Source organism: Chlorocebus sabaeus, chromosome 1 (assembly GCF_047675955.1).
Source record: "Chlorocebus sabaeus isolate Y175 chromosome 1, mChlSab1.0.hap1, whole genome shotgun sequence".
NCBI classification, from domain to species: Eukaryota; Metazoa; Chordata; class Mammalia; order Primates; family Cercopithecidae; genus Chlorocebus; species Chlorocebus sabaeus.
Window position 1 is genome coordinate 113,627,826 of NC_132904.1, and position 21,470 is coordinate 113,649,295.

The following is a 21,470-nucleotide window of genomic DNA, read 5'->3' on the forward strand; positions in this document are numbered from 1 at the left end:
ACATCCCCACACAGCAGCTGTACAGTATAGTATCCCTGAGGGACACACTTCCCTGTGTGTGCGGGGGCCTCCTCAGGTGGTTTCCAGCCTCCAGAAGAAGATAGAGGAAGCTCAACAGAAAGAGGAGGCCCAGCTGCAGAAGTGCCTTGGGCAGGTGGAGCACAGAGTTCACCAGAAGGCTTATCACATGGCTGAGTATGAGCAAGAGGTGAGTGCTGCTCTGCATCTTCCACAGGTATGTGCACCTGTCGTGGACTCTCTTACAGTCAGCTGAGCCGTCCTAGCCTCAGTGGCCTCCAGTTTGCTTTCATGGCTCAGCTGGGGTTAGCACTTCTGGTTCCATTTTTATGCTTTAGTTCCCTTGAAACCAGGTACTCCTCCAATCTGATGCCCCTGTATGCATGTGGAGAGGGTGTGTTGGGGTGTGGCTGTGTGCTGACCATGGTGTCATGGCTCTGTGATGTCCATGTTTTGTGTGTGTGTGGGGAGATTGGGGAAATGTGTGTAAGACCTTCAGGTGCAGCAGGCCCTGAGTGCTGGTCCACCTCGGTTCTGCATGCCACATGCCTGCCGTCTCCCCTGCAGCTCAGCAGTCTCCTGCGAGAGAAGCGCCAGGAAGTGGAAGGAGAGCATGAGAGGAGGTTGGACAAGATGAAGGAGGAGCACCAGCAAGTGATGGCTAAGGCCAGAGAGCAGTATGAAGCTGAGGTAGCTCGGCCACATCCCCTGTGCGCATGCACACACATGCACACACACATGCACACACACATGCACACACGCACGCATGCACATGCACGCACACCCCGGGGTCCTTCCCACCTGACTGTGGGGCAGAGGAAGGGGATAAACTGTGGTCAGGGATTGTGGGAGGTTTTCCTTCCTAGTACCCTGCCACGATGATGTTTTTTGCCTTTTTTATTAAAGCATGGAAAAGACCTCCACCTAATGAGGGGCAATTCCTTTTTTATCAGGCAGGCTGCACTTTCTTCTGATGGTAAAAAGACCCCTCATACGTTGAGCTTGTACTGTGTGCCGAGAACTGTTCTGAGCTCTTTATCTATTTTAACTCGTTTAGTCCTCACACCAGCCTTAGGAAAGATCTAGTATCATTATCTCCATTTTAAAGATGAGGACACTGAGACTTGGAGAGTTTAAGTAGCTTGCCAAGATCACACTCAGCTAATAAGTGGAAGAGCTAAGATTCAAGCCCAGGGTGTCCGACTCCAAAGTCTTCAGTTTCCTCACTGCAACGCCATGTCACCAGGGTTCCTCAACATCTCAGGACACCAAGAAATAGACTGGCAAGAACCAAGTAATACTGATATTCTCCCCATTTTAAGTCTTTGAGCTTAAGGTAGGAAAGTTCAGCGACTTGAGTGTACCCAAGCTGGCCTGGCTTGCTCACATTGAGGGTGAACATTGAGTGGGTAGAGGGTGGCTGACTATGGCCCACAGCTGGGCCCCTGCAGGGCGTTAAGAGTACTGCTCCAGTAACTGGAACCAGTATCCCAGACTCTTTCTAGGATCTTTTCCAGGGCAGAAATAGCAGTCCCATGATGAAATTTGCTGCATCCCTTCCCCCAACCAATTATGACCGTGCTGAAGAATAGTGATACTTTATCAGTGACCTCTCATTCCTTAAGGAGGAAAAGTTGTATATAGTGGAGCCATAGGAGAGCCAGAGGGGGATTCCGTCATGGTGTCCGGCCAGCCTCTGCTTCAGCTGTAGAGGGCCGCAGGCTTGCTGGGGTCAGGGCTGGTGCTGTGCCTGTAACCGTCCTCTTCTCCAAGAGCTGGCTTTAGGGAACCGATGGTGTCCCTGATCTTATTGACGCAAGGCTGCAGGGCTGGGGGAGCTGTGATTTTTGTGGTGGAAGGGGCCGCCGCAGCTTCCCACCAGTGGGCTCATCCTCGCAGGAGAGGAAGCAGCGGGCTGAACTTCTGGGGCACCTGACCGGAGAGCTGGAGCGCCTACAGAGGGCCCATGAGCGAGAATTGGAGACTGTGAGGCAGGAGCAACACAAGCATCTTGAGGACTTGCGGCGCCGGCACAGGGAGCAGGTGAGGGGCCTGGGGCAGGGTGAGCCCACTGTGACCCCTCCATGCACAGTAAGAAGGCGCTGGGAGCAAACGCGTGGCCCCAGCAGGATGGAGCCTGACAGCTTCTGGAGTGCGAGTCTCTCACTGGCCATCTCCAAGCTGGGGCATCCTTGCTGCTTTGTTTTCTGGGCCAGGGAACACACCCAGGATTAGAACTAGAGGTCAGCCCCTGTAAGGCATTGGGGTTGGCACCTTCGCGTCTCCTTGCTCCAGCAGGAAGTAAACAAGGTGCGGAGCCTTCCTGGGAGGCTGCAGGGGCACACAGCGAGGAAGCCTGAGCCCAGAGTGAAGGTTGTGGTGTGGCATGGTGGGTTCTGGAACCCCCTCCTGCCCCTCAGCTAATGCCTTACACTCTTTCTGTGCTTATGTCTTTCTCTTTCTGGGCAGGAAAGGAAGCTCCAAGATTTAGAGTTGGACCTTGAAACCAGAGCTAAAGATGTCAAGGCCAGATTGGCTCTGCTGGAGGTCCAGGTGAGGGATCTGCAGGAGTCCTTGACCTCAGAGTCATAGCTCCTCTAGCAGAGGGCAGGCCCAGCCCCTCAGACCTGGGGTCTGCAGTCAGCCAGAAAATCCTGTCTCTTCTCTGCAAGGAGGAGACTGCCCGGAGGGAGAAGCAGCAGCTGCTTGATGTGCAGAGGCAGGTTGCTCTGAAGAGTGAGGTTTGTCTCCCTCTTTTGTCCTCCTTCCTGTTTTTCCGCCATGCCCTGTCTTTCTTCTCTCTGTTCCCCACATTTTGCTCATCTGATCTGTCCAGGGCACTGGGGTTCCAAACTCTCTTGGCCAGTATTCCACAAATAGTGCCACTCTCTGGACCCCACTTGGGAACCTCAAGGGAGTGGGGCTGTGGTGGGACAGGAGCCTGCAGACCTCCTGACCTCGGAGGTGGTGACTTCAGTGGCTCTGAGTTCATCCCCAGCCCATCCTCCTCTGGTTTCTCTACCCTCTAGTGCTGTCTGCTCCCTGCCGTCTCCCTGTGCTGTCTCTGGGTGCTTCTATATTTCCTTCTGCCCCTAGGAAGCCACAGCCACCCATCAGCAGCTGGAGGAGGCACAGAAGGAGCACACCCACCTGTTGCAGTCAAACCAGCAGCTCCGGAAAATTCTTGATGAGCTGCAGGCCCGCAAACTGAAGCTGGAGTCCGAAGTGGATCTGCTACAGGCCCAGAGCCAGCAACTGCAGAAACACATCAGGTGGCATGGGCACCCTGCACCTAGCCCCGCTGACTGCCTCCTGCCTGCCCTCTGCCCTCTGACCTCTGCTGCTTGCATCATGGCCCAATTAATAGGGAGAGGTGGAGTCCCAGCTTGGGAGCTAGGCAGAAGAGCCTGTGACTACATTTTGTAGGGAGTTGGGGTTGTTAAGATGGTGTGAAAAGCAGGGAATCTCTGGTGCTATTGTTCCTCAGGGACTTTGATGGGTGGGAGTGAGGGGGTGGAGATGGTTCTGACCCACTTCATCCCCCACCTCTGCCACCGCCCTGCCTCTCACTCCCCTTTCCCTGCTCAGCAGCCTGGAGGCTGAAGCTCAAAAGCAGCAGCACCTGTTGAGAGAAGTGACAGTTGAGGAAAATAATGTTTCCCCACATTTTGAGCCGGATCTCCATATTGAGGACCTGAGGAAATCCCTTGGGACAGTGAGCTGAGGGCGGGGGTACCAGGATGGGGTGGGGCATTGGGAGGGGCTGGGCATCAGGGGAGTACTTCCAGAGGGGATGGGTCATCAGGAGGGGTGGAACCTCAGGAGGGGAGGAGTATATGGTGCCTGAGGTATCAGGAGGGGCTGGTTCTGCTCTCTATGGGGCCTGGTCTGTTCTTATTCCCAGCTACCAGTCATCTCCACCAGTCAGATGATACCTATAAGTAAACAGTGCCTGGCAGCTGGAGAGCCATCTCCTTGCCTAGACCACTGGGAGGAGTTTTGGGGTCTTGAACCTGCAGGGTATCTGCTTTTGCTACACTCAGTGGACTTTTCTACCATGTGTCCCTAGAACCAGACCAAAGAGGTGTCTTCTTCTCTCTCCCAGAGCAAGGAGGACTTATACTTGAACGGGTGAGTTCCCATAGCCTATCTTATTTCAGGTTAGGGTACCATGAAGGGGTAAGTGAGTACCTGCATCGTAGAGCTGGGTGAGCTGAAGTGAGGAGACAGTGATCACCAGTGGGGCTTAGTTCGTGGGGAAGGTTCTGGAGGATTAAGCAATCTTCTCTGGCAAGCCAAGAAACTGCCCACTGTGACCTTTGACATGGCATTCTTCTCTAGTGGAGAAACAGATTGCTGGAAGTGTCTGGTCATCTATCTGGAGGCCCCAGGCACGATCCCTCTCAGAGTCAGGGTGGGGGCACTGTCAGTCCCAGGCACTGCACACTGTGGGTATTGAACAGTGGCATCCCTACACTCACAGTGCCCAGCCCCAGCCCAGCAGCTCTGGTCTGTGCTCAGGGTGGGCATCTGCTGGGGAAGTGGCTGTGTGACCCACAGCAGAGTTCTCAGAGGCTTCTGTTTTCCTTTTTCAACTCTCCTGCTCCAGCCTGTCCTCCCACAATGTCTGGCACCTCCTCTCTACTGAGGGGGTAGCCCTCCGTAGTGCCAAGGAGTTCCTTGTGCGGCAGACACACTCCATGCGGAGGCGGCAGACAGCTCTGAAAGCTGCCCAGCAGCATTGGCGCCATGAGCTGGCCAGTGTGCAGGAGGTGGCCAAAGACCCACCAGGCATCAAGGCCCTGGAAGATATGCGCAAGAACCTGGAGAAGGTCAGGAGCTTTGGGAAGAACCTGCCAGCCCTGTGTGTGGGAGGTGGGGGGAGTCAGCAAAACACTCCTTTGGGCTCCCCCTCAGTTGGTCATTCTCGGGACTCCATGAGAGTGGCCACCTTGGCACTGGGTCACTTATATTTCCATGGCAATGCATAGCATGCAAACACCTTTTCTAGTAGTAAATAATTTGAACCTCATGATAACTGTATTAGTCAGTTTTCATGCTGCTGCTAAGGACATACTTGAAACTGGGAAGAAAAATAGGTTTAATTGAACCTACAGTTCCACATGGCTGGGGAGGCCTCAGAATCATGGCAGGAGGTGAAAGGTACTTCTTACGTGGTGGTGGCAAGAGAAAATGAGGAACAAGCAAAAGCAGAAACCCGTGATAAACCCATCAGGATCCTGTGAGACTTATTCACTATCATGAGAACAGTATGGGGGAAATGGCCCCGTGATTCAAATTATCTCCCACCAGGTCCCTCCCACAACACATGGGAATTATGGGAGTACAGTTCAAGATGAGATTTGGATGGGGACACAGCCAAACCCTATCATTCCACCTCTTGCCCCTCCATATCTCATGTCCTCACATTTCAAAACCAATCATGCCTTCCCAACAGTCCTCCAAAGTCTTAACTCATTTCACCATTAACCCAAAAGTCCACAGTCCAAAGTCTCATCTGAGACAAGGCAAGTCCCTTCTGCCTATGAGCCTGTAAAATCAAAAACAAGCTAGTGACTTTCTAGATACAGTGGGGGTACAGGCATTGGGTAAATACAGCCATTCCAAATGGGAGAAATTGGCTAAAAACAAAGGAGTTACAGGGCCCATGCAAGTCCGAAATCCAGTGGGGCAGTCAAATTTTAAAGCTCCAAAATGATCTCCTTTGACTCCATGTCTCACATCCAGGTTACACTGATGCAAGAGGCAGGTTCTCATAGTCTTTGGCATCTCCACCCCATGGTTTTGCAGGGTACAGCCCACTTCCCGGCTGCCTTCACAGGCTGGCATTGAGTATCTGTGGCTTTTTGAGGTGCACAGTGCAAGCTGTTGATGGATCTACCATTCTGGGGTCTGGAGGACGGTGTCCCTCTTCTCACAGCTCCACTAGGCAGTGCCTCAGTAGGGACTCTGTGTGGGGGCTCTGACCTCACATTTCCCTTCTGAACTGCCCTAGCAGAAGTTCTCCATGAGGGCCCCACCCCTGTAGCAGACTTTTGCCTGGGCATCCAGGTGTTTCCGTACATCTTCTGAAGTCTAGGCGGAGGTTCCCAAACCTCAGTTTTTGAATTTTGTGTAGCCGCAGGCTCAACACTACGTGGAAGTTGCCAAGATATGGGGCTTGCACCCTCTGAAATCATGGGCCAAGCTGTACCTTGCCCCCTTTTAGCAATGGCTGGAGCAGCTGGGATGCAGGGCACCAAGTCCCTAGGCTGCACACAGCATGGGGACCCTGGGCCTGGCCCACGAAACCATTTTTTCCTCCTAGGCCTCTGGGTCTGTGATGGGAGGGGCTGCCATGAAGACCTATGACATGTCCTGGAGACATTTTCCCCATTGTCTTGGGGATTAACATTTTGCTCCTTGTTACGTATGCAAATTTCTGCAGCTAGCTTGAATTTCTCCTCAAAAAATGGGTTTTTCTTTTCTTTCTCTCTCTCTTTTTTTTTTTTTTAATTATACTTTAAGTTCTGGGATACATGTGCAGAACATGCAGGTTTGTTACATAGGTATACACGTGCCATGGTGTTTGCTGCACCCATCAACCTGTCATCTACATTAGGTATTTCTCCTAATGTTATCCCTCCCCTAGTGCCCCACCCTCACAGGCCCCGGTGTGTGATGTTTCCTTCCCTGTGTCCATGTGTTCTCATTGTTCAACTCCCACTTATGAGTGAGAACATGCAGTGTTTGGTTTTCTGTTCCTGTGTTAGTTTGCTGAAAATTATAGTTTCCAGCTTCGTCCATGTCCCTACAAAGGACATGAACTCATCCTTTTTTATGGCTGCATAGTATTCCATGGTGTATATGTGCCACATTTTCTTTATCCAATGTATCATTGATGGGCATTTGGGTTGGTTCCAAGTCTTTGCTATTGTGAACAGTGCTGCAATAAACATACGTGTGCATGTGTCTTTATAACAGAATGATTTCTAATCCTTTGGGTATATACCCAGTAATGGGATTGCTGGGTCAAATGGTATTTCTGGTTCTAGATCCTTGAGGAATCGCCACACTGCCTTCCACAATGGTTGAATTAATTTATACTTCCACCCACAGTGCAAATGCGTTCTTATTTCTCCACATCCTCTCCAGCATCTGTTTCCTGACTATTTAATGATCGCCATTCTAACTGTTGTGAGATGGTATCTCATTGTGGTTTTGATTTGCAGTTCTCTAATGACCAGTGATAATGAGCTTTTTTTCATATGTTTGTTGGCCGCATAAATGTCTTCTTTTGAGAAATGTCTGTTCATATCCTTTGCCCACTTTTTGATGAGGTTGTTTTTTTTCTTGTAAATTTGTTTAAGTTCCTTGTAAATTCTAGATATTAGCCCTTTGTCAGATGGATAGATTGCAAAAATTTTCTCCCATTCTGTAGGTTGCCTGTTCACTCTGATGATGGTTTCTTTTGCTGTGCAGAAGCTCTTTAGTTTAATTAGATCCCATTTGTCAATTTTGGCTATTGTTGCCATTGTTTTTGGTGTTTAGTCATGAAGTCTTTGTCCATGCCTATGTCCTGAATGGTATTGCCTAGGTTTTCTTCTAGAGTTTTTATGGTTTTAGGTCTTACATTTAAGTCTTTAATCCATTTTGAGTTAATTTTTGTATAAGTTGTAAGGAAGGGATCCAGTTTCTGTTTTCTGCATATGGCTAGCCAGTATTCACAACATCATTTATTAAATAGGGAATCCTTTCCCCATTTCTTGTTTTTGTCAGGTTTGTCAAAGATCAAATGGTTGTAGATGTGTGGTGCTATTTCTGAGACCTCTGTTCTGTTCCATGGGTCTATATATCTGTTTTGGTACTGGTACCATGCTGTTTTGGTTACTGTAGCCTTGTAGTATAGTTTGAAGTCAGGTAGCATGACGCCTCCAGCTTTGTTCTTTTTGCTTAGGATTATCTTGCCTATACAGGCTCTTTTTTGGTTCCATATGAAATTTGAAGTAGTTTTTTCTAATTCTGTGAAGAAGGTCAATGGTAGCTTGATGGGGATAGCATTGAATCTGTAAATTACTCTGGGCAGTATGGTCATTTTCACGATACTGATTCTTTGTATCCATGAGCATGGAACGTTTTTCAATTTGTTTTTGTCCTCTCTTAACATTGAGAAGTGGTTTGCAGTTCTCCTTGAAGAGGTCCGTCACATCCCTTGTAAGTTGGATTCCTAGGTATTCTCTTTGTAGCAATTGTGAATGGGAGTTCACTCATGATGTGGCTCTCTGTTTTTCTATTATTGGTGTGTAGGAACGCTTGTGATTTTTGCACATTGATTTTGTATCCTGAGACTTTGCTGAAGTTGCTGATCAGCTTAAGGAGATTTTGGGCTGAGACGATGAGGTTTTCTAAATATACCGTCATGTCATCTGCAAACAGAAACCATTTGACTTCCTCTCTTCCTATTCGAATACCCCTTATTTCTTTCTCTTGCCTGATTTCCCTGGCCAGAACTTCCAATACTGTGTTGAATAGGAGTGGTGAGAGAGGGCATCCTTATCTTGTGCCGGTTTTCAAAGGAATGCTTCCAGTTTTTTTCCCATTCAGTATTATATTGGCTGTGGGTTTGTCATAAATAGCTGTTATTTTGAGATACATTCCATCAGTACCTAGTTTATTGAGAGTTTTTAGCATGAAGGAGTGTTGAATTTTATTGAAGGCCTTTTCTGCATCTATTGAGATAATCATGTGTTTTTGGTCGTTGGTTCTGTTTATGTGATAGATTATGTTTATTGATTTACGTATGTTGAACCAGCCTTGCATCCCAGGGATGAAGCCGACTTGATCATGGTGGATAAACTTTTTGATGTGCTGCTAGATTCAGTATTTTATTGAGGATTTTCACATCGATGTTCATCAGGGATATTGGCCTGAAGTTTTCTTTTTTTGTTGTGTCTCTGCCAGATTTTTGGTATTAGGATGATGCTGGCTTCATAAAATGAGTTAGGGAGGAATCCTTCTTTTTCTATTGTTTGGAGTAGTTTCAGAAGGAATGGTACCATCTCCTCTTTGTACCCCTTGTAGAATTTGACTTTAAATCCGTCTGGTCCTGGGCTTTTTTTGATTGGTGGGCTTTTTTTGATTGGTAGGCTTTTAATTACTGCCTCAATTTCAGAACTTGTTATTGGTCTATTCAGGGATTCAACTTCTTCCTGGTTTAGTCTTGGGAGGGTATATGTGTCCAGGAATTTATCCATTTCTTCTAGATTTTCTAGTTTATTTGCATACAGGTGTGTATAGTATTCTCTGATGGTAGTTTGTATTTCTGTGGGATCAGTGGTGATATTCTCTTTATTATTTTTTATTGTGTCTATTTGATTATTTTCTCTTTTCTTCATTATTAATCTAGATAGCGGTCTATTTTGTTAATCTTTTCAAAGAACCAACTCCTGGATTGATTAATTTTTTGAAGGGTTTTTTGTGTCTCTATCTCCTTCAGTTCTGCTCTAATCTTAGTTATTTCTTGTCTTCTGCTAACTTTTGAATTTGTTTGCTCTTGCTTCTCTAGTTCTTTTAATTATGGTGTTAGGGTGTCGATTTTAGATCTTTCCTGCTTTCTCCTATGGGCATTTAGTGCTATAAATTTCCCTCTAAACACCACTTTAGCTGTGTCCCAGAGATTCTGGTACGTTGTGTGTTTGTGTCTCATTGGTTTAAAATAACTTTTTTTTTTTTTTTTTTTTTTTTTTTTTTGAGACAGAGTCTTGCTCTGTTACCCAGGCTGGAGTGCAGTGGCACAATCTGGGCTCACTGCAAACTCTACCTCCCCGATTCAAGTGATGCTCCTGCCTCAGCCTCCTGAGTAGCTGGGATTACAGGTGTGTGCCACCAGTTAATTTTTGTATTTTTAGTAGAGACGGGGTTTCACCATGTTTGTCAGGCTGGTCTCGAGCTCCTGACCTCGTGATCCTCCTGGCTTGGCCTCCCAAAGTGTTGGGATTACAGCCGTGAGCCACCACACCCAGCCTTGAGTGAGTTTCTTAATGTTGAGTTCTAATTGATTGCACTGTGGTCTGAGATACTGTTTGTTATGATTTCTGTTCTTTTGCATTTGCTGAGGAGTGTTTTACTTCCAATTATGTGGTCAGTTTTAGAATAAGTGCTATGTGGTGCTGAGAAGAATGTATATTCTATTGATTTGGAGTGCAGAGTTCTGTGGATGTCTATTAGGTCCACTTGGTCTGGAGCTGAGTTGAAGTCCTGAGTATCCTTGTTAATTTTCTGTCTCGTGTTGATCTGTCTAATATTGACAGTGGGGTGTGGGAGTCTAAGTCTCTTTGTAGATCTGTAAACTTGCTTTATGCATCTGGGTTCTCCTGGGTGCATATATAGTTAGGATAGTTAGCTCTTCTCCCTTTACCATTATGTAATGCCCCTCTTTGTCTTTTCTTTTTTTATCTTTGTTGGTTTAAAGTCTGTTTTATCAGAGACTAGGATTGCAACCCCTGCCTTGTTTTGCTTTCCATTTGCGTGGTAAATATTCCTCCATCCCTTTATTTTGAATGTATGTGTGTCTTTGCACATGAGTTGGGTCTCCTGAATACAGCACACCGGTGGGTCTTGACTGTTTACCCAGTTTGCCAGTCTGTGTATTTTAATTGGGGCATTTAGCCTGTTTACATTCAAGGTTAATATTGTTATGTGTGAATTTGATCCTGTCACTATGATGCTAGCTGGTTATTTTGCCCATTAGTTGATGCAGTTTCTTCATAGTGTCAATGGTCTTTACAATTTGGTATGTTTTTGCAGTGGCTGGTACCGGTTGTTCCTTTCCATTTTTAGTGCTTCCTTCAGGAGCTCTTGTAAGGCAGGCCTGGTGGTGACAAATTCTCTCAGCATTTGCTTGTCTGTATGGATTTTATTTCTCCTTTGCTTATGAAGCTTAGTTTGGTTGGATATGAAATTCTGGGTTGAAATTCTTTTAAGAATGTTGAGGCCGGGCGCAGTGGCTCACGCCTGTAATCCCAGCACTTTGGGAGGCCGATGCAGGGGTATCATGAGATCAGGACATCAAGACCATCCTGGCTAACACGGTGAGACCCCGTCTCTACTAAAAATACAAAAAATTAGCCAGGCATGGTGGCGGGTGCCTGTAGTCCCAGCTACTCGGGAGGCTGAGGCAGGAGAATGGCATGAACCTGGGGGGCGGAGCTTGATCTCCTGACCTCGTAATCCGCCTGTCTCAAAGTGCTGGGATTACAGGTGTGAGCCACCATGCCCGGCCTGTTTGTTCCTTTTCATTCTTTTTTCTCTAATCTTGTCTTCACGCTTTATTTCGTTAAGTTGATCTTCAATCTCTGATATCCTTTCTTCTGCTTGATCGATTCAGTTATTTGTACTTGCGTATGCTTCACGAAGTTCTTGTGCTTGTTTTGCAGCTCCATCAGGTCATTTATGTTCTTCTCTAAACTGGTTATTCAGTTAGCAATTCCTCTAACCTTTTTACAAGATTCTTAGCTTCCTTACATTGAGTTAGAACATGCACCTTTAGTTCAGAGGAGTTTGTTATTACCCACCTTCTGAAGCCTACTTCTGTCAGTTCGTCAAACTCATTCTCCGTCCAGTTTTGTTCCCTTGCTGGTGAGGAGTTGTGATCCTTTGGAGGAGAAGAGACATTCTGGTTTTTAGAATTTTCAGCCTTTTTGTGCTGGTTTTTCCTCATCTTCATGGATTTATCTACCTTTGGTCTTTGATATTGGTGACCTTCAGATGAGGTTTTTGTGTGGATATCCTTTTTGTTGATGTTGATGCTATTCCTTTCTGTTTGTTAGTTTTCCTTCTAACAGGCCACTCTGCTGCAAGTCTGCTGGAGTTTGCTGGAGGTCCACTCTAGACCCTATTTGCTTGGATATCACCAGTGGAGGCTGCAGAACAGCAAAGATGGCTGCCTTTTCCTTCCTCTGGAAGCTTTGTCCCAGAGGGGCACCCACCAGATGCCAGCTGGAGCTCTCCTGTATGAGGTGTCTGTCGACCCCTGCTAGGCGATGTCTCCCAGCCAGGAGGCATGGGGGTCAGGGACCCACTTGAGGAGGCAGTCTGTCTCTTAGTAGAGCTCGAGTACTGTGCTGGGAGATCTGCTGCTCTCTTCAGAGCCAGCAGGAAGGAACATTTAAGTCTGCTGAAGCTACACCCACAGCTGTCCCTTCCTCCATGTACTCTGTCCCAGGGAGATGGGAGTTTGATCTATAAGCCCCTGCCTAGGGCTGCTGCCTTTCTTTCAGATATGCCTGCCCAGAGAGGAGGAATCTAGAGAGGCAGTCTGGCTATAGCAGTTTTCTGGAACTGTGGCGGGCTCAGTCCAGTTCAAACTTCCTGGTGGCTTTGTTTACACTGTGAGGGGAAAACCGCCTACTCAAGCCTCAGCAATGGCGGACACCCCTCCCCGACCAAGCTCGAGCATCCCAGGTCGACTTCAGACTGCTGTGCTAGCAGCATGAATTTCAAGCCAGTGGATCTTAGCTTGCTGGGCTCTGTGGGGGTGGGATCTGGAACTAGACCACTTGGCTCCCTGGCTTTAGCCCCGTTTCCGGGGGAGTGAATGGTTGTGTCTCACTGGCATTCTAGGTGCCACTGGGGTATGAAAAAACTCCTACAGCTAGCTCGATGTCTACCCAAATGGCTGCCCAGTTTTGTGCTTGAAACCTAGCACCCTGGTGGTGTAGATTCCTGAGGGAATCTCCTGGTCTGAGGGTTGTGAAGACCATGGGAAAAGCATAGGATCTGGGCCGGAATGCACCGTCCCTCAAGGCACAGTCCCTTGTGTCTTCCCTTGGCTAGGGGAGGGAGTTCCCTGACCCCTTGTCTTCCAGGGTAAGGCAACGCCCACCTTGTTTTGGCTCGCCCTCCATGGGCTGCACCCACTGTCTAACCAGCCCCAATGAGATGAGCTGGGTACTTCAGTTGGAAATGCAGAAATACCTGCTTTCTGCATTGATCTCGCTGGGAGCTGCAGACTAGAGCTGTCCGTGTTTGGTCATCTTGCCAGCCACTCCACGGTGTTTCTTTTCTACTGCATTGTCAGGCTGCAAATTTTCTGAACTTTTATACTCTGTTTGTCTTTTAAAATGAAATGCTTTTAACAGCACCCAAGTCACCTTTTGAATGCTTTGCTGCGTAGAAATTTCTTCTGTCAGAGACACTAAATCATCTCTCTCAAGTTCAAAGTTCCACAGATCTCTAGGACTGGGGCAAAATGCTGCCAGTCTCTTTGCTAAAACATAACGAGAGTCACCTTTGCCCTAGATCCCAACAAGTTCCTCATCTCCATCTGAGACCACCTCAGCCTGGACCTTATTGTTCATATCACTATCAGCATTTTTGTGAAAGCCTTTCAACAAGTCTGTAGGAGGTTCCAAACTTACCCACATTTTCCTGTCTTCTTCTTAGCCCTCCAAACTGTTCCAGCCTCTGCCTGTTACCCATTTCCAAAGTCGCTTCCACATTTTTGGGTGTCTTTTCAGCAATACCCCACTCCTGGCACCAGTTTACTGTGTTAGTTCATTTTCATGCTGTGGATAAAGACATATCTGAAACTGGGAAGAAAAAGAGGTTTAATTGAACTTACAGTTCCACTGGGGAAATGATTCTGGGGAAGCCTCAAAATCATGGCGGGAGGCAAAAGGCACTTCTCACATGGTGGTGGCAAGTAAAAATGAGGAAGAAACAAAAGCAGAACCCCCCAATAAACCCATCAGATCTCATGAGACTTACTCACTATCATGAGAACAGTATGGCGGGAATGGCCCCCATGATTCAGATTATCTCCCACCAGGTCCCTCCCACAACACATGGGAATTGTGGGAGTATAATTCTAGATGAGATTTGTGTGGAGACATAGAGCCAAACCATATCAATAACCCTTTATAATGTGCAAGGCAGTAGTAATAGTCCCATTTTCCTGGTGAAGAGTATGACTAATGTTTAGTACTTCCAAACCCAGTGCTTTGCCTTTCCATTCTGTCACACTAAAGACTTCATTCGTACATGAAAATCTTTTGAACACACTTAGCAAAAGGCTTTGAGTTAGTTACCCGCCCTGCTTCTCTGATAGCCTAATTTTCAATGAAAAATCAGATACTTCATTATTATTAGTTGGGATCACAGATCTTTGACCAGTTGAGGGTCCTGGTAGGGTGAGCTTTCTTGGATCACCTGGGCCCTTAGAAATCTGATGGTGCTCAGCCGGGCATGGTGGCTCATGCCTGTAATCCTAGCCGTTTGGGAGGCAGAGGTGGGTGAATCACTTGAGGTCAGGAGTTCGAGACCAACATGGTGAAACCCTGTCTCTACTAAAAATAATTAGCTGGGTGTGGAGATGCGTGCCTGTAATCCCAGCTACTCAGGAGGTTGAGGCAGGAGAATTGCTTGAACCCAGGAGGAGGTGGAGGTTGCAGTGAGCCAAGATTGTGCCACTGGACTCCAGCATGGGTGACACAGTGAGACTCTATTTAAAAGAAAAGAAAAGAAATGTGATGGTGTTCAGAACTGGTAAAGGGCTCAGGCCCCAGTGGCTCCTAGGACTGGCTTGGGGTCAGCAGAGAGCACGAGGCTGGAACAGACAGAGGGGCAGCTTCCCAGGGTTATAAACATGCTGCCTGCGGCCCTGTCATTGCCCTGCTTAACCCCTCTCAACCATGGTGGTGGTGGTGATGAGAGTAATGATAATTGGAGCAGTGATAATAACCATTTGCGGCTGATGTGGTGGCTCATGCCTGTATTCCCAGTGCTTTGGGAGGCTGAGGCTGGAGGATCACTTGATTTTGAGACCAGCCTGGCCAACATTGCAAAACTCTGTCTCTACAAAAAAAAAACCAAAAAACAAAAAACAAAAAAAAAACACATAGCCAGGTGTGGTGGCACACATCTGTAGTCCCAGCTACTTGGGAGGCTGAGGTGGGAGGATTGCCTGAGCCCAGGAGGTTGAGGCTGCAATCAGCTGTGATCAGACCACTGCACTCCAGCCTGGGTGATGGTGAGACCTCATCTCTAAAAACAGTAACCATAATAAATGATAACCAGTTGGTTAACAGTAACCATTTGAGAGTTTTTAAGGTGTGGGCATGGTGTTAAGCATGCAACATAGTCACATACTCTTTCTCATGTAATTCTTACGACCCTATGAAAAGTCGTAGTTCTCTTTTCCAGATGAGAAAGCAGACTATAGTAATTTGTTCAAGATCACCCAGTCGGCACATGGCAGGGTTGGGACTCCAGCGTCTGTGTAGGTAGTCATTTCTCCTCTGTTTTATCCTTGGCTGCAGGAGACCAGGCACCTGGATGAGATGAAGTCGGCCATGCGGAAAGGCCACAGCCTCCTGAAGAAGAAAGAGGAGAAACTGAATCAGTTGGAGTCCTCTCTTTGGGAAGAGGTGCAGCCCCATGGCCACATAGCCCAGTGGGCCCTGGCCTTCCTCTTCTGTTCTTGGGATTGGGTTGAGTTCTTTGGTCCTGCATCAGGGGGAGCTGGGCCTCTAGGGCCCAGGATTGGGCAGTGGGCTTGTCTACTGGCTGATGAAGGTGGCAGTGGCTTCAGTTCTGAGTTTGTTGAAGACACCTGTGGGTTTGGATACCTGTGCTGAATGGTCCTGAATACACCTGGACCCTCTTGCTAAAGGTGCCTGAGAAGAGGGCCAAGCCCTTACCCTACCCTGGTCCCTAAGGAGAGGTATGACCAGGGCGTCAGGAATGGACACACACGATAGGTTTTCCTGCCTGCCCTGGGACCTTGTGGACATTCTCCTGGGTGTCTGAGGTTTAGATATAGCACGGGGGAGGCTTAGGTGCAGTAACACTGCAGGGAGAGCTTACTGGGAAGGGTGGTGAGGGTCTGTGTGGGCCTGATGGCACTGTTGTCTGTGTCTCAGGCATTTGGGACATATGCTGAGCCTTGCTTCCCTCCCACCCTCTGTGAGGCAGCCCTGTGTGATTTGCTTTGCCCAGGGTGCCTAGTGGAACTCTGGGCCCCAGAGGAGTCTACTCGCCAAGTCCTCAGTTCCCACACAGCACAAGGGCAACAGCCTACATACTGCCTTGAATTTGTAGCAGCAAAATTGCTAGGAGAACAAATGGAGATGGCCATGTTCCATGGATTTGTGTAAGAAAACCAGCTTAAAGACAAAACATACAGAAGAACCTAGCTCAGTGTCCTAGCCACTTCCTAGAAAGGAAAGAAGAAGGGTAGAAAGCATGTGGGAGAGGTCCGTCATAACTGCTAACTCTACCCTGCAGGCCTCAGATGAGGGCACTCTGGGAGGATCCCCCACCAAGAAGGCGGTAACCTTCGACCTCAGTGACATGGACAGCCTGAGCAGTGAAAGTTCCGAATCTTGTTCCCTGCCTCACTGTGAGTGGTGGTGGCAGCAGAGGAGTGAGTGGGGGAGATGCGGGGTGAGGACCATGGTATCCATGGAATGGGAGGAACTTGGGGAACAGAAGAAGAACCCCCTTCCCTGCAGAGGGAGGCCTCTGTGAGCTGGTGTCTGGACTAGGTGCTTAGTCAGTGCTGGGAAGGAATCAGACCATCTAGGTTTGCCAGCACATGGGGCTGAAAGGTCAGGGAAGCCTTCTGAATGCTGCAGAGCACTCTACAGTGTGACCGCTGGCCCTGCCGACCTTTCTCTTCCAGGGCCTCCTTGGGGAGGCTCTTCTCTCTCGGCTGCTCTGGCCTGTATGTGATAGAAGGGCCCTCTCCCCTTCCTTCTCTCTGGGGTCCTGGGCCCGTCACCCAGGGCCTTACCCTGGAAATCTGTTTCCCAGCTTCTCACCTGCACTGTCTGGAACACAGAAGCCCTGCCATCCCTGACCCCCTCATAAGGCTAAGGGGCTGTTTGGAGAAGCAGGGAGGGGTGGCCACTAGGTTGCTGCATGACAGCTGTGTCTGGGAATGGTCCAGGGTCCTGAGCTTGAGTCCCTTCCCACCATCCACCTCTTTTCTTTCAGTTGACTCAACCCCAGGTCTTACCTCCCCCAAGATCCATGGGCTGAGCCACTCCCTCCGGCAAATCAGCAGCCAGCTGAGCAGCGTCCTTAGCATCCTGGACAGCCTCAACCCTCAGTCGCCACTGCCGCTCCTCACCTCCACGCCAGCCCAGCTCCCTCCCCGGGCCTCCAAAAGCACCCCCACCCCCACCTACTACGGCTCCCTGGCCAGGTTCTCAGCCTTATCATCTGCTACACCCACGTCCACCCAGTGGGCTTGGGATTCAGGGCAGGGGTCCAGGCTCCCCACCTCTGTGGCTCAAACAGTGGACGACTTCCTGTTGGAGAAGTGGCGCAAGTATTTTCCATGTAAGCCCCACTCTGGGCAGAGCCTTCCCACCTGCCTCCTCCTCCTCTTCCTTCCTTTTCTTCTACCCTCTTTCTCCTGCTCCTTTTTCCCTCTTCCTCTTTTGCATCCCTTTGCCACACCTCTCCTCCCCCAACATTGCCATAGTCCATTGGTCCATTGACTCTGCCTGTGGGTCCCTGGGGAAGGAGACATTGCAGGTGGCCCTGCAGCCAGGAGTTCTGTGGGTCAGGATGGTTTAGATGGAGCCTGGCTGACTGGGGCCTTTCTTATGGATTTTGGAGCTCAGCAGAACCTGAAAGGTCATTGTTGTCATTATCTTAATAGCTACCATCTTGTGCAATGCATTATGGGCCAAGCAGTTTATATATTTATTTTTTCATTTAGTTCTTATTCTCTGAGGTAGTAATTATTTATCCCCATTTTACAGATGAGGAAACTGAGTTTCAGAGAGGTTAAGTAGCATGCTCCAGGGTACCCAGTGAGAGAATAACAAACTCAGTTGTGACCCCGTGTCTCTGTGACTCCAGGGTTCTGCTTGGAACCTCTTGGCTGTGTGGCTAATTCTTGCTTCTGAGCCAGGTGGCCTCCCCGGGTCTCAGCCCTGCTGAGGATTATGAAAAGCCATTAAACACAGGCATTTGAGGGAAAACAAAATATCTTCTTTATGCCCTAACCCAAATTGAAAAGTAGATTAAGTTTTAAAAATAAAATAAATAGGACCATTCCTGTCTCTCACCTGTCTCTGACCTCTAGCCACTCAAACTTTTCCTTTTATTGTTTATTCTGGGGAGGCAAGAGGCGCTGGTGAGCAGGGTGGTGGCCACTGCCCATTTCTGAGCCCTGTCCCTACGCTCTTCCAGCTGGCATCCCGCTGCTCAGCAACAGCCCTGCCCCGCTGGAGAGCAGACTGGGATACGTGTCTGCCAGGTGAGCCTCCCTGGGGGCTGGTTGGGGTGGAACGTCATAGCTGCTCCCTGCGCCTCCCTGGGCGGGTAGACCTCTGAGGGGAGCAGGCCTCCTGGTCTCACCCCAAGAAGTCAGGCAGGCCTCTAGTCCACAGAGCTGTCCCCACTTGCCTGGGTCTGAGGCGCCCGTCCGCAACTAGAGGGAAGTCATGTCCACACCGCCAAGGTCCCAGTGGGGAAGGGCTGGGCTTACCCAGCTAACCCCCTGAGGAAGCTGCCTTCTGGCCCCTGTGGGGAGGAGTCAGCCCCTGGTAGGACCCTGCCCCTGCCCCTCCCTCTAGCTCCTCCAGCCCTGGAGTCTGGCCTTTGTCTTTGCCCTTGAGCTCTTGTTTGCTTCCTGTGGCTCCCTTCTTCCCCAAGTCCTGCTGAGCAACATCTGGAGTGAGAGGGACACCCTGTGGAGGAGACAGACGGGCAATTATTTAAACCTGTTATTAATTTTCCATTCATCTTATTCCTTGCCAAATATATCCCCCTTTCCCTCCGCCAGGCCCCTAACAATGCGTACCCCCCACCAACCCTTTGGCCAACTTGAGAGCTGACGCTGGCCAAGGATCGAGTTGACAGAGGGGAGCGCTTTGCTGATGAGATTGGTGGGAGCAGGCAGATGTGGGAGCCCAGAGCCTCATATCAGTAGCACCCAGCAAGGGGGCAGAGGGTGTCCACCGCCTTCCCGTTTGGGAACTGTTCTGGGGGGGCAGATGTTTTGAAGCTTTGAATTGCTAGGGACCGCAGAGAAGCTGCTCTGCTAGCTGAGAGGAAGAGGGAGGAGGTGACAGATGTGATGGCCTCTGCACATCCTCTGGCACTTCCACGCCTCCTCTCTCCCCTCCCCCATGCTCTCCTCTTCCTTGCCAGTGAGCAGCTCCGGCTCCTACAGCACTCCCATTCCCAAGTCCCTGAGGCGGGCAGCACCACCTTTCAGGGCATAATTGAGGCCAACAGGAGGTGGCTGGAACGTGTCAAGAATGACCCCAAGTTGTATCCTTTTACTTGGTTCCCAAACTGGGCTGGGCCGTGGGGCTCAGGCTTGTGCCCTAAAGGGCTGAGGAGGATCCTGTTCAGCCTTTGACCCTTTCATGGCCCCTGCCTGGCTATGCCCAGTGACTGCAGTTTTCCTTCACCTTGTGGCCAGACCTCTCTTCTCTTCAACACCCAAGCCAACAGCTACTTTGAGCCTCCTGCAGCTGGGCCTCGATGAGCACAACAGAGTGAAGGTGTATCGCTTCTGAGGCCCTGAGCAGGGGCTTGGGGCAGCTCAGCCTCTCCTCCACCCAGACCAAGTGCCTGAGGAGCTGCCTGCCTTCTTCCATCTGAGGAAGCACCCTTCTGCCCCCTTTGACTTGCAGGAGCCACCAGGGACCAGGGGGTTGAGTGGAACAGTAAAGCCACACATTCTGTGACTATATAACCTATCTCAGGCTAAAATGTGTGGACTTGTAATGAGCTCCTGTCATTGACATGGCAAGCTGATGGTGTGCGGTGGCTGCGAGGCATCAGGGCCGGGAGCCCTCTGGGAGGAAGGGAGGTGTTAGAGGAGCTGCCTTCGGAGGCTCAGGGTTTCCCTTTGGAGCTAGTTTCCTTGGCCCTGCAGCACACTGCTCGGGGCTCCCAAGAAGCTTGTGCATATGGTTCCTAGTTCATCGGGACAGAGACCCCCAGCATGTGTGTATCCTGGGACCTGGTTTCTCTGGGACCACATCTATCTCCAATACCTCAGCCTCAGATCAGACCCTTTCTTTTTTTTTTTTTTTTTTTTTTTTTGAGGCGGAGTTTCGCTCTGTCGCCCAGGCTGGAGTGCAGTGGCCGGATCTCAGCTCACTGCAAGCTCCGCCTCCCGGGTTCACACCATTCTCCTGCCTCAGCCTCCCGAGTAGCTGGGACTACAGGCGCCCGCCACCTCGCCCGGCTAGATTTTTGTATTTTTTAGTAGAGACGGGGTTTCATCGGGTTAGCCAGGATGGTCTCGATCTCCTGACCTCGTGATCCGCCCATCTCGGCCTCCCAAAGTGCTGGGATTACAGGCTTGAGCCACCGCGCCCGGCCTGACCCTTTCTTTTTTGTATTTCTTTTCTTTCTTAATTTTTAAATGCCTTTTTTCTTGAGCATTCCGTTTCTCTTTTTGACTGTCCAGAGCCCTGCCAGAGGGTGCTGGGGGCTGTCCCTCTGCAGGACTGTGTTTTCCTCGGGGGCTGTCTTCAGGAGCACCCCTCCTGCTCCCTGGGGCTCCTCAGGGAGCCATTTCAGCTGGAGTCTCAGGTCTCAACACAACTTCTCTGGGAGGCCAAAAAAAGATTGGGATGGCTTCTGGTCCTCATGACGGTTTTTTTCCTCCTAGGACACATTGGATATATTCATGGGCATTGTTTCCATCTGTCTTTTCTACCTGTGCCACCCCTGCCCTGATTCCAAGGCTGCCTCAGGCAGGCAGGCAGGCAAGGGGCTAGGCTGGTGCCCAGCCCTGGCAGCAAGGGGTCTTGTGCACTTGGAGATGCTGCTGTTGTGGCAGAGCATCCTGCAGCCCCGCTTCCATCAGCTGGCTCTTGGGTGGGGGCTTTGCAGGGGATGCTCTCTGATGTTTGCTCCGTTGTTTAAATAAAATGCACCTATTTTTGTTTTTTTGCAAGCTGTGGGGTTGCCCTTGCCTCTCTAACACACAAATTAACTCCCTCCGTCCTCCAACTCATTTCTTGGTCATGGAATAAGAATCTAAGATGCAACTGGCTGTTGATCTCCTCAGATGCCTTTTAGGCATCAGCCCACTACATAGAAAACTCCGTTTCATCATGTGGCTCATTCTGTGTGCTTTGGGAATAGCTTATATGGTGCAGCCAACTCTAGTGATAATCCTGGGTGTTTTCTGCATCAGTTAAATCTCTAAAAGTCCATTTTCTACAAGGCAGTCATGTAAATGTGTCTGCTTCTTTTGGGAGGCCTTTGCCTCCTTCCTGAGAAAGGGAGAAAGGAAAAATGAATATTCATGGAATACTGCCCTATGTAGTATCTGATTTAATCATCACTACAATGTAGATATTGATGTAGATATTTTCTGTTCCATTTTTATGGATGAGGAAACCAAGGCTCAGAGAACCTTTACATGGCTGGAGTCCCCAGTGAAGTAGCTGAGCTCCCTATTTGTGCAG

At 49.3% G+C, this 21,470-nt stretch overlaps 1 protein-coding gene across 7 annotated transcripts in view; it reads left to right on the forward strand.

Moving 5' to 3' along the window:
• LOC103248558 (centrosomal protein of 164 kDa) overlaps positions 1 to 20,953 on the forward strand; it is an 86,212-nt gene extending 65,259 nt beyond the window's left edge. For 5 of the 7 annotated variants that reach the window (XM_038005151.2, XM_008021013.3, XM_008021014.3 and 2 more), the window contains 15 exons: positions 77 to 208; positions 586 to 708; positions 1,918 to 2,061; positions 2,488 to 2,571; positions 2,691 to 2,759; positions 3,115 to 3,290; positions 3,607 to 3,733; positions 4,088 to 4,149; positions 4,628 to 4,850; positions 15,336 to 15,443; positions 16,303 to 16,417; positions 17,014 to 17,361; positions 18,223 to 18,289; positions 19,186 to 19,308; positions 19,463 to 20,953. In XM_038005151.2, coding sequence (XP_037861079.2) covers positions 77 to 208; positions 586 to 708; positions 1,918 to 2,061; positions 2,488 to 2,571; positions 2,691 to 2,759; positions 3,115 to 3,290; positions 3,607 to 3,733; positions 4,088 to 4,149; positions 4,628 to 4,850; positions 15,336 to 15,443; positions 16,303 to 16,417; positions 17,014 to 17,361; positions 18,223 to 18,289; positions 19,186 to 19,308; positions 19,463 to 19,559 — 1,998 coding nt within the window. In that variant the 3' untranslated portion in view covers positions 19,560 to 20,953. Of the gene's footprint in view, positions 1 to 76; positions 209 to 585; positions 709 to 1,917; positions 2,062 to 2,487; positions 2,572 to 2,690; positions 2,760 to 3,114; positions 3,291 to 3,606; positions 3,734 to 4,087; positions 4,150 to 4,627; positions 4,851 to 9,775; positions 11,996 to 15,335; positions 15,444 to 16,302; positions 16,418 to 17,013; positions 17,362 to 18,222; positions 18,290 to 19,185; positions 19,309 to 19,462 lie in introns of those variants that run through there. The other 2 variants (XM_038005152.2, XM_073021321.1) reach the window with 2 other exon arrangements.
• Positions 20,954 to 21,470: the final 517 nt, after the last annotated feature.